An 18467-nucleotide genomic window follows, 5' to 3' on the forward strand; every position below is an offset into this window, starting at 1 on the left:
ATCTGCGCTAATGACTCCATTTTATTGGGTGAAGATGTTGAGAATCATAGTGTTGGAAAGGCATACCTGAGTTCACATAGCAAGCAGTAATTCTGGGTTTGGACCAGGAGCATTGGATCCCAAAGCCCTCCTCGTGAGCAAAGCTTATTCACAGAGGCCATACCACCCTGGTGTTTAAGGGCCAATGACAGCTGGGTTTGAATCCTGGCCCCATCATAAACTCTGGGATTTGGGCAAGTCACTTAACCTCCCTGATCCAAAGAAAGTTTCCCCATCTGTAAAGTGGGGGCGATACCTACCTACCTCATAGGGTTACGGTGAGGATTTACAGAGACACTCACAAAAAGCACTTAGCACTGCCTTGCCAGGCTCAGAGTGGCATAGAGTACTTGCTCTCACGCCACTGCGGTGTTTCTGTAACTAACTGGCTCCCTGTGTTAGAAGTGGAGCGCGTGAAAGTCTGTACCCATCTGGGAGTGGGCAGTGTGGGTACCTGCTCCTCTTCCAGCAGGAAGTCTTCCTGGAAGTGGACAGAGAGGAGGGCCAAAGCTGGCCACACACTGCCTGCAGATAGCTCTGAGCATAAACCTTTCTGGTCTGTTCCAGAAGAGCCCAGAGCTGGGTATGGGCAGAGCAAGGGAAAACAGGCAGTCTCCAAAAGACTCGGAGAGCACTAGGAAGATACTGGTTCAGGCTGAGGATGACGGGCGGGGAGAAGTTTAACCATGTCCTAAGCCATGAGAAGGGGGAGCAGGGCGCAAAGCTAGCGTTGGGTCCGGCTGGGCCAGCTCTCACCCTCTCATCCGTCCCTGGAAAGCTGCATTGCTCCTATAGAGCTGGATACTGTCCCAGGTGGCCCATCCTGGGCACGTTCCCTACCTATATGGTTCTCTTCCTGGTTCGTGTGAGTGGGACATTAATTCTTTAATTTCTGTATATTTTGCATTCAGAAAAAAGGTGGAATTTCAAGGGAAGAATCTGGCTGGTGGACGGGTCCAAAACAGAAGGCTTAGTCTGGGGAAAATAATGCGGAACATGAGTGAAGGGAGCCAAGAAGAGATCATGGCAGACAGGAGAGGTCCAGATGATACAAGCTGTCTGGGTGCATCCATTTGGAAATGATTTGATTGGGTTCAGAAAGTTCTAGGAAAATAAAGAAAGGAGTAATGATATGAGTGGAGTAACCCTGAGAATTCTGCCTCCGAGCAAGTCAGTCCTCAGTCTTTGAAAAACAGTTGAACGTTTTCCAGGCGCGCCTCCCAGAAGGCGGCCATATTTGTTGCCAGATATCAAGAGAGGAGTTTAGATCTTGAGTTTTGACTAAGACGGCAGAATCACCTTGTGTTTTCACAAAGTAACCCCTGTGTTAGTCATTCCAAAGTAGTTGTAATCAGAATATAAAAGGATGCCTTGATGAAGCAGGTATCTTATTTAAGGCAGCATTGTAAGTCAGACTGACACGGTACAGGTTGGTTGTGTAACTGGTAAAAGTACTTGGTAATTCTCTTCAAGAACCACTCAGGCTATGTTAGCTCATTTATGAGGGGAGTCCTAATGAAATTAGTTACTGTGTAGCTGACAACCTAAGAATGTACTCATTGTTGCTGTGGAAACCAGCATGAAAAATTGTGGGTCAGGGGGTGCCTGGCTGGCTCAGTCAGAAGAGCATGTGACTCTTCATCTTGAGGTCGTGGGTTCGAGCCCCAGGTTGGGTGTGATCACTTAAATAAATAAATGAACCTAAAAATAAATGGTGGGTCAAGAAAGAAAAATAACTGGTGCTAAACATCCACAAAATACACAAGAAGTAATACGGAATTTTAAAAAGTAATCATAATACCTGGAACCAAGCTGAGACTAACAAGGTTCAGAACTAATCATACGACTGAAATCATGGCTGAGTTTTCTCAGAAATGCTGTAGAAAACAATGGCAAAGTCTTTAAATACATATTTTCTTTTTCTTTTTCTTAAATGTTTTATTTATTTCTAGGAGAGAGAGAGAGAGAGAGACAGTGTGAGCAGGGGAGGGTCAGAGAGAGAGGGAGACACAGACTCTGAAACAGGCTCCAGGCTCTGAGCTGGCAGTCAGCACAGAGCCCGACGCGGGGCTCGAACCCACGAACCACGAGATCATGACCTGAGCGAAAGTCGGACGCTTAACCGACTAAGCCACCCAGGCACCCCTTTAAATACATATTTTCACCTGAAGCCACGTTTGCGTGGCTGCCGGGATATAGCAGGGCGGTGGAATGAGTCCAGGTAGAACCTTGGACACATGCCGCCCCCGGCTAATCACTTTAAGTAGGAATAGGAGCTGGCTGGCCCTGGCTGGGATGCGCTGTCAGTTGAAATGGCGTCACCCAGCCAGGAAAAGGAGACAAGAACGGGAAGAGGGCACAGCCTGCACTAGGCTGGGGAGGTGGCCTGTTGTTTTCGTTATAGGTGCCTAATGGGGTCTCGCGGGATGCCGTGAGGCTCCCAGGGCCGCTTGGCACCAGCTACGATTCCTCCCTCAAGGACGGTTAATCAGACCTCCAGGTTCTATGAGCGTGGCTGCTGGAGTTTGCTGTCACCTGCTGGTGTTTTTTAAAATGGATTTTTCTGGTTTATTTTTTAAAAAAAATTTTTAATGTTTATTTAGTTTTGAGAGACACAGAGCTCGAGCAGGGGAGGGGCAGAGAGAGAGGGAGACACAGAATCAGAAGCAGGACCCAGGCTCTGAGCTGTTGGCACAGAGCCCAATGCGGGGCTCGAACCCACGATCTGTGGGATCGTGACCTGGACTGAAGTCGGACGCTTAATGGACTGAGCCACCCAGGCGTCCCTCGTTTGTTTCTTTGAAAGGATGCGGCATCACCTGTGGTTTGGATATTCTGTGTCCTGCCCCCCCGCCCTGGGTCACGAGAACCCACAGAGGCAGAGTTAGAGCTGAATGAGCCCCTGGAGAGCATTTATTCCCGTCCCGTTTTGCTGCTGGCGGAAGAAACAGGCTCAGAGAGGTCAAGAGATGGCGGGCTACACCTCTCACAGGAATGAGAGCCCTGCGTGCTGATCACAAGGCTCAGGCTACTTTCCACGTCTTTGTATACAGGCTTTCCCCTTGGGCCTTTAGCTATGGCCTGCTACTTAGCACGATTTTTCTTCTATAAAATGTTTTCGTTCGGGGTGGGTAACTGCCCTACAATGTCGGATCCGACCAATTAAAATGTGCTCCATTAATTTTTATTTTATTTTTGTAAAGATTTGTTTCAATGTTTATTTGTTTGGGGGGGGGCAGGAATCCAAAATGGACTCTGTGCTGATAGCAGCGAGCCCAGTGTGGGGCTTGAACCCATGAACTGTGAGATCGTGGCCTGAGTCAAAGTTGGACGCTTAACTGACTGAGCCACCCAGGCACCTCCATTGATTTTTTAAATGATACCCGTCTTTGCCCAAAAAGAAGAAAAGGCTATGCTTCTATGAACTCCAATTTGGAAGTAATTCATTTATATCTATTTGAAAATTAGGTAGGTTATGCCATTAACAACCCTACGCTGCAAGCCCTATGGACATAGTAGGTCTGAATGCAAGCTGATCTGTTTTAAGGGGATAGGTATATAGTGTGTGGGTATATAGTCTAATCCTATGGTGTAATAATAGCATGTATTATACCATATGCTAATATAGTAATACCCCGAGCAACCCAGAGCTCTCATTTTGCTGTAAAGTAATGTCAGAACATCAATAATATTGCATGTACGTTTTCAGTAGTTTGGTAAAAGCCAGCATTAGTTGTAAAAAGTAGCTTCGTGCAAAGGTGGCCTCTGCAGAGTAGAATCCTCGTCTTAAAGTCCGATCAGAAGCCCTTGTTCTCTACGATAAGAGAGGGAGCGTGGAGGGGGGCTGGGGGCGAACTCTGCGACGTCAGTCAGCATGTTCAAGTGGTGGACACACGTTTTTCTTTCCGGTCTCGTGCAGGACGGACTCACTAGGACAAACATGAGGAGCGCGGCCAAGGCCTGGAGCCCAGTCATCAAAGCGGGCAGCCATGGGGCGGACCGCACGCGGCCCCTCCCGGCAGCCTCATCGGGCATGAAGAGCTCGAAGTCCTCCACCTCCCTGGCTTTCGAGTCCCGGCTCAGCAAGGTACAGCTGGAAGCACCCGGCTGCTAGGCGCCCCGGGGGGGCCCTGGGCGGGAGGACTGAAGAGGGCAGTAAGCGAGACGGGTGGCCTCTCAAGGCCAGAAAGGAGGCTCCAAGGAGGGTCCTGGGAGAACCAGTCCATCCTGACCCAAGGCAGCAAGAGCAAAGGGAGGTGGCAGGGGTGCCCTGGGGGTGGGGAGAAAGGAAATGTGCAAAAGGTTTAACAGAGAAACTAGGATCCCCTGTCCTGGATTATGTGGACTCTCCAGAGAGAGTTTTGCCCCAGCACCGCACTAGGTGGGGGTCAAGGTCACCACGGACGTGAGCTCCACGGACGTGATAAATGGAGCTGTCAGTGCTTGGTTCTTGCCTGATTGCCCATCAGCAGTGTGAACACCGTTGATCGCGCCCTCTGTCTGGGAATGCCTTCTTGCCTCAGTTTCCTCCTCTCTCCCTGGCGGCACGTCCTCACCCCCTGGGTTTCCAACACCAGGCGGGCCCAGGGCGTAGTTCTGGGGCCTCATCTCTCTTCCAGCGTCTCTTGTGATCCAGAGATGAGAGTCTGAGATACTATAACCTACCTGCCCACATGCTTTGGAGAATCAATATAACATCCTAATGATAAAAGAAAACTGAAAGGCAATTAGTTTATGATTAAATGATCTGTATTCCCATCTGCATTTGCCTGCGCCTGACTGCCGAGGGAGCTGAGGTACCCCTCAGAGCACCACGGATGTGGCAGCCGTGATGCAGACTGACCCAAGCCCGTCGTGTGGATGACTCAAACACCCCTAAGGATGTTGAGGGAGTGATGTGATTGTTTGGAAATGGTGAACACTCTAAAGTTCTGAAGCAAAATGCAGTCTTCCCTAGTTCAGTGTGTCCTTAAAACTGGGTCAGAAGAACATTGTTTTTATGTTTCTTTATTTCTGAGGGGGGGGGGCAGAGAGAGAGGAAGACAGAGAATCCCAAGCAGGCTCCACACCGTCAGCACAGAGCCCCCTGTGGGGCTCGAACCCACGAACTGTGAGATCGCGACCTGAGCCACAATCAAGAGTCAGAGGCTCAAGTGACTGAGCCCCCCGGGCGCCCCAGAAGCACATCGCTTTTATATGTAAAACGAAGGGATACTCAAGGCTCAGATAATGATAAAAAGGTGCTGCACCTTTGTGAATATCTGTGGAAGATTGTCACATGCATTGTAGGACATCTGGGTTCCCCGTTCTCCCACCCATTAAATATGAGTGGTGCCACCAATCGGAGTGATGACTAAAAATGCCCCCCCCCCCCGTTTCCAACACATTCCCTGAGGGTCAGTACTGTCCCCATTGAGAACAGTCGTTCTCGGTGTTAGCATCTGTTCTTGTGAATTTTAATACTACAGTTGACGCCTGAACGTGGGTTTGAACTTCACGAGTCCACGTATATGCCCATTTTTTACATGACAATACCGTAAATCTGTATTCTCTTGTGATTTCCTTCACAGTTTCTCCTCTCTAGCTCACCTAACTATACGCATACGGTGTGTAAGACATATCACATGCAAAATACATGTTAATTGACTGTTTATATTATCGGTAAGGCGTCTGGTCAATAGGAGGGTATTAGTAAAGTCTGTGGAGAGTTATAAGTTGTACGTGGACATTTGACCACATGAGGATTGGGCCCCCGACCCCTGTGCTGTTCAAGGGTCGGCTGTGTAAGTGGGTGACATACAAGTTTGCGTCTCCATCCAGGTGGCCTCCAGCGGCTTCTGTGACCTCGCCTCTCATATATCTGAAAGGCACCTAGAACATAACATGTCCAAAACGGATTCCTCCCCGGACCCCTCTCCCGCCCCCAGACATGCTCCTCACGAATCTTTCCATTTGAGCGCACATCCCATGGCCCCGTCTGGGCCCTGCTTCTCTCACATGTCACAGGCCGTCAGCAGAACATCATCGCTTCTACCGTCAGACTCGATGTCCCCTTCAGCCAACTCCCACCCCCGCCCTGGGGACCACCTGGCTCATCCCACCACCTTCCCTGCTCAGCCTTCCTCAGCGGTCTCTGTGCTTTGTCTGCGCACCCTACGTTCCGTGCTCTGCACGTGCAAGAGTTGTCCTTCTAATGCATTTATCGTGTCACCTCTCTGTTGGGAAGTCCCTCGGGGCTCCCCCTGTCACTCAGAGTGAAAAGCAAAGTCCTTGATGTAGCCGGTGATGGCCCGGAGCTCCTGTTTCTTCTCAGACGTCACTGCTGTCCCCTGAGCTCGGGCCACGCGGTCTCCTGGTGCCCGTGGCACCGTCCCTCCACGAGCCAGGCGCACTCCTTCTGCCAAGAATATTTCTCCTCCCCACCCCTGCACCTCTGCCACTTCTCCCTTAAGTCTCTGCTCAAATGTCACTTTGTCAGATGTCACCCCTGACCACTCACTGTAAAGTGGTCCCGCATACAGCGTCCTCACCCCTCTTATTTTCCTCCTCAGCTCTTACTACCATCGCACATACCTGCTTGGGGAGTATCGGTCTAGCAACAGCTAGAGTGTAAGCCTCCTGAGGGCAGGGTGTGTTCATTCATTTCTAGCACAGCTCTGTCCCTCACGCTTAGAATAGCACCTGCTCCCTGGGGGGCACTCAGTGTTCATCCAATGCCTCAGTCCACCGGCTCTGCCGGGAGCGGCCGTTTGAGGGTGGCCTGGAGTGAGAGGAGCCCAGGCTGGGAGTGGGTCAGACCAGGCCGAGTGGGGATCCTGCCTCGACCACTTTCTAGCTGTGAGAGCTCAGGCAAGCGAGGGAGCTGTCCCGGGGAGTAAATGTGGAGAAAGGGATCTACACATAGCTTTCTTTATCATTCTATTGCCCTGGATTCATGATTTCCATGACTTTTACTTTTATTCTCCTTGACCGAGAAAGCACATTTGGGAAACATTAAAAAATTGTTTTTAACATTTATTCATTTTTGAGAGAAAGAGAGACACAGAGCACAAGTGAGGGAGGGGCAGAGAGAGAGAGGGAGACACAGAATCCGAAGCAGGCTCCAGGCTCAGAGCTGTCAGCACAGAGCCTGACGCGGGGCTCGAACTCACAAATGAGATCATGAGCTGAGCTGAAGTCAGATGCTTAACTGACTGAGCCACTCAGGCGCCCCTTTTTGGGAAACATTTGTAATGCAGATTTTAAGTTAATATGTATACTTAAGAGCACTAGAGCTTCTGGAATATGTCAAAATGTTTTTAAAAGCAGCGTTTAGGGGTGCCTGGGTGGCTCAGCTGGTTAAGCACCCACCTATTGATATTGGCTAAGGTCATGATCTCAACGGTTGTTGGGATCGAGCCCTGAGTCTGACTATATGCTGACAGTACAGAGCCTGCTTGGGATTCTCTGTCTCCCTCTCTCTCTGCCCCTCCCCTGCTTATGCATGTGTGTGCATGCTCTCTCTCTCTCTCAAAATAAAAAAATAAACTTAAAAAAAGTGTTTAATAATAAGTTATGAAGCTTAGAAGGGTTTCCTAAGAACAATGAAATGTTGGTTGCTTCTGCCAGTGATAGGTACTTTTTTTGTTTATTTTTTTAAAATTTATTTATTTTGATGGAGAGTGTGAGCTGGGGAGGGGCAGAGGGAGAGGAAGAGAGAATCCTCCTGATGTAGGGCTTGAACTTATGAAGCGTGAGATCATGACCTGAGCCCAGATCAAGAATCAGCTGCTTAACCAACCGAGCCACCCACGTGCGCCTAAAATGCCTCATTAATATATTTCACATTGATTGATAATATTTTGAGTGTGTTGGGTTAAGGAAATATATTTTTAACATTAATTTTACCTTTCATTTTACTCTTTAAAAAAATTTTTTTTAAGTTTATTTATAGTGAAAGAGAGCCAGCACAAGGAGAGGAGGGCCAGAGAAAGGGAGAGAAAATCCCAAGCGGGCTTCATGCCGTCAGCGCAGAGCCCAGTGCTGGGCTTGATCCCCAGAATCATGAGATCATGAACTGAGCTGAAATCAAGAGCCGGATCCTCAACTGACTGAGCCACCCACGCACCCCTCATTCTGTTCTTTTAATGTGGCTACTAGACGTATGTGGCAGGAATTATATTTACATCAACAGTGCTGTGCTAAGCCACTGGCTCTCAGATGTGGGCCGCAGATCAGCTGCATCAGCATCCACTGGGAGGGAACTTGCTAGAAATGCAGATTCTCAGGCCTCGCCTCAGACTGTAGAATCAGAAAGTCGGTGGTGGTAGGCAGATCGGAGTCTGGGGTGTGGGCAGCCGTCTGCACTTTAACAAGCCCCCTCAAGGATTCTGACGCACCCCAAGTTTGAGAGCCGCTGCTCCAACCATAACATGTTTTCTTCCTTTGAAGAGGGGATTAGGTTATGTGCGATTTTAGAGCTTCGGATTCTACCGGTCTCCGCCTTTGTGGAATTGAGAGGAATTTCTTAGTTACATTAATCTGTGAGCGATTTAAACTTTTTCCCTTTGTAAGCTTTCACGCACAGGTGCTCAGCGGCTCAAATATCAGTGGAAGCATTACTGAAAATACTTACTAAACATATCAAAGGAGCGCATACCTGCCTTGGGATCTTCTGTAACAAACCCAGACATCTCAAGCAGTGCCGAAGCCACATTCGGTGACCAGGAAACCAAGCCCCAAATGCAGCTATGAATAGAGAAAGCACAAGAACTGCTAAGACAAGTAGCTTTCCGTGTCTGATGCGGCAGCCAGAAAATAGTGATAGAGGAAGAGGTTTGCCTCAGAGGACAAGAAGGACCAGTTTTCTGTCTATACGGCCCGCCTCCGGGGAGAGCTTCTGAGCAGTAAATCTTTCTCAGATGGGATTCCTTGTGGAGGGCCCAGGGGAAACGAGGTGCTCCCTGTAAAAGCCTTACTGTCGTCCAAAGTCCGCACGCTGCCTGCCAAGGCGATAACGTGCTGGTGGCCTGTGGCACATCAGATGTGTCCTTCTGCCTGGAAAGGACGGGACCAGATCTATTTATAACACACAGTGGGACCACGAAGGGGGAAGTCCCCCACCGCTTGCTGAATCCGGTCCTCTGTGGCCTCCGCCGCCTGTCATCTCATCAAGGACGGAGCTCTGACGCAACGGTGGGTGGGGGGAGCGAGCTCTACCCCATGGGCGCCACGCCCAGAGTGTGGAGGTGGGTGGAGGCCGTGGGGGGCTTGCGGGAGGCAGTTTCACTTGGGGCCCCGGTGGGTGGCCCGGGGTAAGGGGTGGTGGGAGGGAGGCTGTCCTCCCATTTTGGATTCCCTGTTCTGGTTTGCAGACCAAGCCTTTGCTCTCCTGGCCTTTTGCTGTGGCCTTAGATCATTCCACACTTTGCACCTGACTTACCGATCCTAGTACCATCGGGGAATCAGATGGAGGAAAACAAAACCAAGTGCACATTGTGTGCATTATTGCCTTAGAAACCCCCTTAAGTGGGACGATTTCCCTTTTTCACTTGACGTGTTTGTCTAGGGAATTTTCAAAATCTCAAATCAGAATTGATTTTCTTTGGAGACCCTGGGAGGCATCCAGGCAGAGCGAATAATAGTTTTTTTCTACTGAGAAAAAGTTGCTGACATCATGAACTATTGTCATTTAGCGCTAAACACACATAGAGAAATGGAGTGCAGGAATCCGTGCCACTCTGAGACAGGAGGTAGAAAAACAATACTGGAGTCCCCAGAGGAAGGGCAGTGGAGTGGGGCGCCTGGGGGGCTCAGTCGGTTAAGAGTCCACCCTCTGCTCAGGTCATGATCTTGCCGGCTGTGAGTTCAAGTCCTGCGTTGGGCTCTCTCATAACCTGGAGCCTGCTTCAGATTCTGTGTCTCCCTCTCTCTCTTCCCTTCCCTGACTAACACTCTCTCTCTCTCTCTCAAAAATAAACATTAAAAACAATACTAATAAATAAATAAAAGAAGGGCAATGGACTGACCTCCGCCACAATCCAGGTGCCATATTTAGTCCTTTTTTAAGGGGTTGGTGCAATTGGCCAGAAACTATGGTTCCACTCACTTCTAGTGACTGGAAATATATATCAATCATCCTTTCTGTATTAGCTATTTGTTTTTACCTAAAGAATTTGTTTGAAGACCAGAACTTCTGGGCTAATCTTAAGATTTTTACCATCTTCCCTTTTTTAAAAAAAATTTTAATGTTTATTTATTTTCAAGGGAGAGACAAAGAGACATAGTATGAGTGGAGGAGGGGCAGAGAGAGGGAGACACAGAATCCGAAGCAGCCTCCAGGGCCTGAGCTGTCAGCACAGGGCCCAACAGGGCTTGAACTCATGAACCGTGAGATCATGACCTGAGCTGAAGTCCGACGCTTAACTGACCGAGCCATGCAGAGGCCCCCACTATCTTCCCTCCTGTAGAAAGCGACGGGGAATTATTGTTTCATCAGTAGAGCCTCACTTTGTGATGGTGGAAAAGTCCCAGAGGTCGACATTGGGTGGTGATGGTTACTGAACGGTGCGAATGTATATAACGCCACTGACATGTACATTTAAAATGGCACATTTTGTGTCACATGTATTTTACCACAATAAAAAAAATCTCTAAAATAACAATGGGGGAAAAAGGAAAAAAGTAGTAGCATTTGCAGGTGTGGAACCAAGATTTCACCCAAATTATAACCCATCCCCTCATTTTCCTTTCATTTTTTGTTGAAGCCAGACACACTTAGAATAAAGTATGTGGGGTGCATTAATCTTAGTCTTAGCTGTACAGCACTTTGAATTTTTACATGTGCTGATATCTGTATAACCACCACCAAGTCAGGATATAGATAGAACATTCCGCGCCCCCAGAAGATCCCTTCCCAGTCAGTAACACCCCCAGAGGGAACCACTATTTTGACTTCTAGCACCTTCATTTGGCTTTTAGTTCGTAAAAATGAAATCAGGAAGGGGTGCCTGGGTGGCTCAGTCGGTTAAGTGTCTGACTTTGGCTCAGGCTATGACCTCCTGGTTCTTGGGTTTGAGCCCTGCTTCTCGCTCTGTGCTGACAGCTTGCTTAGAGGCTGGAGCCGGCTTCGGATTCTGTGTCTCCGTCTCTCTCCAACCCTCCCCTACTCACTCTGTCTCTCTCGCTGTCTCTCAGAAATAAAACTTTAAAAAGAATTAAAAATTAAAAGGAAATCAGGAAGTGTATACTCTTTTGTCTAGTTTCTTTCACTTGGCATCTCTGTAGGGGATCCATTCATCTATTAGTGTATCAGTAATTCCTTTTTTTTTTTACTGTGTACTTTCTGTTGTCTACTAAGTCATTGTTTACTTTGCCCCTTCTCCTGAGGGTGGACATTTGGATTGTATTATTTTGGGTCTATCATAAATAAAGCTGCCGTGAATGTTCTCTTAGTGAACCTATGTCCCCATTTCTCTCTGGGGTATAGATTTAGGAGTGGGATGGCTGAATCACGGGGTCCAAATATTCAGCTCTAGTCAGTATTGCCAGCTTCCAATGGGGCGGACCAGTCCGTAGTCCTGCGAGCAGAGCAGCAGAGTTCCCTTTGCTTCACAACCTCAGCAACACGTGGTTTGGGGTTTCTTTTCTTTTCTTTTTCTTTTTTCTTCTCTTTCAAGCCATTCTGGGGTGTGTGTAGCAATACCCTGAAATCTAAACAATGCAAAACTGGAAAAATTTTTTAGTTGTGCAAATATTTAAACACCTAACCTTCAGTGAATGACCCCAAATATTTAAACACCTAACCTTCAGTGAATGACCCCAAAGCCAGTGGATCAGGATGGGCAGGGCCTTTGGGCTCTCAGCCCATGTGGGGGGCAGGGGCTGCCTGCCCCACGCCTCCGTTGATTTGAGGGCTTTCTCACACTGCTCTCTCCAGATATATTCAGGATGGCTTCCGTCTTCTAGCACTATCCGTCTTCAGGAATGTTCTTTCAAGAATACTTACGGTGGTTGAGAAAATGTATTCGCGATGTCTCTCACTAACCCTGAGTGTAATTTACTTGGGCCAGAACTGTGAGCTCATTGAGGGGCTCCCCATCTTGGATTTTAATTCCTTTTAACACATATTTGTTTTCCTGGTTTCGTGACAGGGAAGAAAGCAGAAAAGGAGCAGAGGGGTTCTGCTTTCTTTCTGTCTCCATAAGCAGTGCTCTTCTGGCCTCCAGGAAAGTTCCTTTCTTCCCTTTGCCCACGTCTATGTGAGATCATACACGAAGGGCCTGGTATGGAGCACATAGTACATAATCAGATCGTTTCTTGTCTTCCTTCTCCTTCCTCCATGCATGTGTATGTGCATGTATTCATACATATGTATACATGTACATATATATATATATATATACACACACATACATCTCTATAACTGGGGTGTGTATTTTAAGCTATTTTTTGTTGCCCCTGAATTTTCTGCACCTACCCTATCTTGCCTTTTGTGGACCTCACAGTTCTTTTTTTATCAGCTCCCATTTTTCAAAAAACAATTGAAAAAAAATTTTTTTACTGTTTTATTTATTTCTGAGAGAGAGAGACAACATGAGCAGGGGAGGGACAGAGAGAGAGGAAGACACAGAATCCAAAGCAGGCTCCAGGCTCTGAGCTGTCAGCACAGAGCCCGATGCGGAGCTGGAACCCACGTGAGATCATGACCTGAGCTGAAGTCGGACGCTTAACTGACTGAGCCACCCAGGCGCCCCTCAAAAAAATTTTTTTTACCCAGGAAAACAGTTTTTTTTGTTTTTGTTTTATATAGAGTGTGAGGAGGGGAGGTGCAGAGAGAGAGGAGGACAGAGGATCCGAAACGGGCTTTACAGCAGAGAGCCCCATGCAGGGCTTGAACTCACACACTGTGAGATCGTGACCTGAGCCGAAGTCTGACGCTCAACCAACTGAGCCATCCAGGCTCAGGAATGCAGCTTTTTAAAAAAACATTATTTGAAGCGTGACATGATGGGTAATACTCACCCACCATCTTATAATATTCTTTGAAACACTAACGGAAGGTCATACTCCAACCTGTAAACGAGAGACACAGGTTTGTCTAGCTTTGCGGGCTTCCACTTCCCACTGGGACACTCCTCCAGTGCCATCACGGCATCTTAACCACGGGGCGGGTGGGGCCGCTCCGGCCTGTCTCGCTCTATAGCACTCCTTACTGACGCTGTACGTTTTCGTCCTCCGCCTCTCAGCTCAAGAGGGCCAGCAGCGAGGACATGCTCAACAAACCGGGGAGTACGGCCGCTTCTGGGGGGGTTCGGCTGAAAAAGACTTCGACGGCCGGAGCCATCTCCGAGCTTGCTGAGAGCCGCCTGAGGAGCAACCCAGGTAGGAAGGACCCAGGTCCGAGAGCACGGCTTGGAGGGCCCCGGGGAGGAGGGACTCAGGGAGGAGGGACTAAGGGAGCAGGGCCCCAGGCAGGAGGGACTCAGGGAGGAGGGACTCAGAGAGGAGGGACTCAGGCAGGAGGGACTCAAGGAGGAGGGACTCAGGCAGGAGGGACCCAGGCAGGAGGGACCCAGGCAGGAGGGACTCAGAGTGGAGGGACCCAGGCAGGAGGGACTCAGGCAGGAGGGACTCAGGGAGGAGGGACCCAGGGAGGAGGGACCCAGGGAGGAGGGACTCAGGGAGGAGAGACTAAGGGAGGAGGGCCCCAGGCAGGAGGGACTCAGGGAGGAGGGACTCAGGCTGCAGGGACTCAGGCTGGAGGGACCTGGGTACAAGGGACCTAACCAGGCCATTCATCTTGGTGTTAAGAAAAACCTTCAATGATTCCTGCCTCCCTCCCCTGCTCAGAGATGTCTCACTGGCCCTTACTCTGGGCCAGGAAGGGGTGGAGGCAGCGACATCCCTGCCCACAGGGGGTTTACATCCTGTGAGGAGACTGAGAAGGAAAAAAAGGTTGTGAGGAGTGCCGTGGTTCCGCCTGTCCGTCTAGTGTCCTCCCGTGTGTGTGTGTGTGTGTGTGTGATCCCTCCGGGTCCAGGCAAGCTGGTGTCGGCTCTGGGGTTGTCTTGGTGTGAGATGCGTATTGGATGAGTGAGTGAACCCTGTAGTTGTCTCACGGAGGTGGTGGACGACAGCCTTCCGGGCCCCGTGGAAGTCGGGAAGATCCTTACCTAAAGGCGGTGGCCACGGGAACCCGTGAACTTTCTCAGTTTTCCTAGTTTTCTGAGAATCAGAAAAGGGTTTTTTTTTAACCATTACATATGAGTTCAGAGCATGGAAAGCATCAAACACCAGGAATGTGTCTGCTTTCCTTTTGGTTTGCGTGAGAAATCTACAGTTCCCATGGCCCAGCTGCTATAATGCAGATCTCCATGCAGTGCTGAATTGCCTGAAATGGGAAAAGACTGAAATATGTCATTATTACTTTATAATGGAGGTCGAATGGTAGTATACTTAAAGAGTTTTGCGTCTGCATAAGATACCACAATCCAGATTAGCTTTCCAAAGGCGTGTTTTAATGTACTCAGTTTTCAAAAGTTGAATCTATGGAGAATACATGTGACTTTTTTTTTTTTTTTTAATGTAAGGACCTCATGCTTTTATACAGTGGTTTTACCATTTTAAAGACTACTTTCATGCTAAATACATACATTTGGTTTTTAAAATACAACAAATGGAAGAAGTACAACTTCTTTCTATCACACTAGCCTAAACATGAGTTTCAAAAGTTGACAAAACGCCATTAAAAAACCCAATGACAGAAAGACCTCACTCTCAAATATTGATGTAAAATGTGAGATTGAGGGGCACCTGGGTGGCTCAGTTGGGTAAGAGTCTGACTCTGGATTTTGGCTCAGGTCATGATCTGACGGTTCTTGAGTTTAAGCCCCACATGGGGTTCCTCGCTGACAGTGTGGAGCCTACTTGGGATTCTCTCTCTCCCTCTCTCTCTCTGCCCCCGCCAAAGTAAATAAATAAACTTAAAAAAACGTGGGCTCGAAATGTTAGCAAATAGAATTCTATAAGAAATTAAGAAAATAATACTGTATGTTGTAACCAAGTGGATTTATGCCAAGAAAGCCTTAATATCTGGAAACTTAGTAATATAACCTATTGTACAATATTAATAGACCAAGGAAGGAGAGCCATTGGTCATTTTGATAGAGATGGAAGCCGCATTTGGCAAAATTAGCAATCTTTCTGTTTTAAAAACAAAACTTTTGGTAGGCTATAAATGTATGGATTGTCTAGCGGTATAAGATATATATACCTCAAACCAAAGCCAGAACTGTCCTCAATGGTGGAACCCTGGAAGTATTCCTATTAAAATCAAGAATGATTCAAGATTGCCCATCACTGGAGGCGCCTGGGTGGCTTAGTCGGTTAAGCATCCGACTTCATTTTGGCTCAGGTCATGATCTCATGGTTTGTGAGTTCAGACCCTGCATTGGGCTCTGCGCTGGTAGCATGGAGCCTGCTTGGGATTCTGTCTCCCTCTCTCTCTCTGCCCCTCCCCTGCCTGCTCTCTATCTATCTCTCAAAAATAAATAAAAATAAACCTAAAAAAAAAGACTGTCCATCATTACCACTGTCAACTAAATTTTTCTGCAAGTATTAACCAAGACAGTGAGACAGAAGAACAGTAGCTACATAAATATTAGAAACGAGGAAACAAAATGATGATTTTATGCAGAATAACACTGTATGCTTAGAAGACTACTTAGAATTTCCCAAATGTTTTATCATTAGAAAAAACTCAGAATGTCCTGCAAATCTATTAGATACGATAAGAGTTTAGTGTGTGGTTGGTTGTAGAATATAAAATATAAATCACTTTCTTATCAGTGACTGGTTGGAAAAGATGAATAACACAAGAAATCCCATTTATAAAAGAATGTAAAAGGTAAAATATATATAGGAATAAACTTAATATTATAAAAGACTTTTTTTAGGGGGAGGGTGCAAGTGAGTGAGGGACAGAGAGAGAGACAGAGAGAGAGATAGAGAAAACAAGGCTCACCTAGGGCTCATATTTTACCCGAAGCGGGGCTCATGCTCACCTGAAGTGGGACACGAGCTTATGAGATCATGACCTGAGCCAAAGTCAGATGCTTGACGACTGAGCTACCCAGGCACCCAAGAGACTGTATTTCCTAAAAAATCTTAAACCTCTTTTGAAGGGCATAAAAGGAGACATAAATAAGTAGAAGGATATACATGGTTCTTGAATAGGAAGATTAAATATAATAGATATTAACTTTAGTAAGTATAATATCTTAAATATAATAATATTGTCTAAATTACTTTATGAATTCCTTTTTATCCTGATGAAGATATCGGCAGGTGCAAACTGGGGGTGCAAACACTGGGAAAATGATACTGGGTTTATCTAAAACAGTGGTTCCCAACTGGGGGCCCGCTTGCCCTCCACCCTAACCCAAGGAACAATTGACAATGTTATAGACATTTTTGATTTTCATAATTAGGGGGTTGCTGCTGACATCTAGTGGTTGGAGGTCAGGGAGGCTGCTAAACTCATGGGACAGCCCCCCACAATAAAGAACTATCCAGCTCAAGACGTTAATAGGCCCTGACCTAGAAGACTAAATATTCTACAATAATAAGAAAATTCCTAAAAAACAGTAATAAAGGTACTAAGTTTAAGCATCTTGGAACTAGAGAACAAATAAGCAGTTCAGTGGACAAGAGAGAAAGACCAGATTACACTGGAGTGGTGTGTATATGTGTATATATATACATATATCCTATATATACTATAGGATACTACAGGATAAAGTGGCATCTTGTATCAAGACTGATAATTCATTCAAAAGTAATGACTGATTGATGGGGCACCTGGGTGGCTCAGTTGGTTAAGCGGCCGGCTCTTGATGTTGGCTCAGGTTATGATCCCTCGGTTCGTGAGAGTGAACCCCACATTGGGCTCTGCACTGACAGCACGGAGCCTGCTTGGGATTCTCTCTCCCTCTCTCTCTACCCCCAACCCCTGCTTGTGCTCATTCTCTCTTAAAATAAATAAAGAAACACTAAAAAAATATTTAAAAAGTAATGACTGAGTCTTTAGAAAAAAAAATAAAACTGGATTCTTATCTCGTCCCTGTCATCAAAATAAATTCCGAGTGGATTAAAGATTTAGATCTTAAAAAGTGAAACCATGAATGTGCAAAGAGGAAAAACATCAGAGTCAATTTGTAGTCTTGACCTTGGAAGGGCCTTTCTAAGTAGGACTAAACACAGAAACCATATAAGAAAAGATGAAAAATCACATAAATATAAAAAACTGCCTTGTAAAAAGAGGAAGCCATTTGCAATACGTGTAACAAAGGGCTTATTTCCAAAGAGTTTATATAAATCAACAAGAAAGAAAAATAGTACAATGGAAAAATGAATAGTCCACACAAAAAAATATAGCCACTGGAAAATGCGAAGTCTCACATATAGCTAAAGAAAGGTAAGCCAACGCAATAAGTAGACAGATATACTATTTCCTCTAATAAATTAGCAAAACTGAAAGTGGTTGACAATTTCTGGCATTCTTAAGGGTGTAGGAATCCGGCACTCCCCATGCTTTTGATATCCAAAGACAGTTTGATAGCATCTGTCTGCATTTGGAATATGTATAATCTTTCACCAAGAATTTCTGCTACTCAGCATTTAATATTACTGATTTTCTTGAAAAAGGATGAAAATATATATGGACAGTTGTGGCATTCTTATGATAGTAAAACACTGGAAACACCTAAGTGTGTATCAGTACAGAGCGGGTTGCATAACGCAATTTTGATGCTGTGGAATAGTATGCAGCTATGAAAATGGACACAGTAGATTTGTATGTAACCAACAGGAAAAGACCAAAGTACATTACTCAGTGGGGAAAATCACATGGTGCTTATAGTATGATCTCATTTACTTTTTTCAAATATACGTTAATACTGAATTTGAAATCATAACTTTTTTTTTCCTGGAGGGATATAAAAACGGTTACCTTTGAGGAGTTACCAGGATCAAAAGTGGTGGGGGAAAGAGACTTCATATGAAATCTTTCTATACTGTTTGAAATTAAAAAAAAAAATCCATACAATGCTTTAAAAATTAAAAATAGAGTAGGGGCGCCTGGGTGGCTTAGTCAGTTAAGTGTCCGACTTTCGCTTAGGTCATGATCTCGCGGTTCATGGGTTCGAGCCCCACGTCGGGCTCTGTGCTGACTGCCAGCTCAGAGCCTGGAGCCTATTTCAGTCTGTGACTCCCTCTCTCTCTGACCCTCCCCTGCTCACGCTGTCTCTCTCTCTCTCTCTCCTAGAAATAAATAAAACATTAAAAAAAAATTAAAAATAGAGTAAATACAGGTCATAACCTAAAGGTTTTTTGGGTTTTTTTGTTGTTGTTGTTGTTGTTGTTTTGTTTTTTGAGGGTTTTTTTTTTTT

The 18467-nt window shown here is 46.5% G+C and overlaps 1 protein-coding gene across 4 annotated transcripts in view; it reads left to right on the forward strand.

The window, feature by feature from the left end:
• Positions 1 to 3979: 3979 nt before the first annotated feature.
• SPECC1 (sperm antigen with calponin homology and coiled-coil domains 1) overlaps positions 3980 to 18467 on the forward strand; it is a 193578-nt gene continuing 179090 nt past the window's right edge. For all 4 annotated transcript variants that reach the window (XM_077746558.1, XM_077746561.1, XM_077746560.1 and 1 more), the window contains exons 1-2: positions 3980 to 4126; positions 13266 to 13401. In XM_077746558.1, the coding sequence (XP_077602684.1) occupies positions 3980 to 4126; positions 13266 to 13401 (283 nt within the window). The remainder of the gene's footprint in view (positions 4127 to 13265; positions 13402 to 18467) is intronic.

Source organism: Crocuta crocuta, unplaced genomic scaffold, assembly GCF_008692635.1.
Source record: "Crocuta crocuta isolate KB4526 unplaced genomic scaffold, BGI_CrCroc_1.0 scaffold139, whole genome shotgun sequence".
NCBI lineage: Eukaryota > Metazoa > Chordata > Mammalia > Carnivora > Hyaenidae > Crocuta > Crocuta crocuta.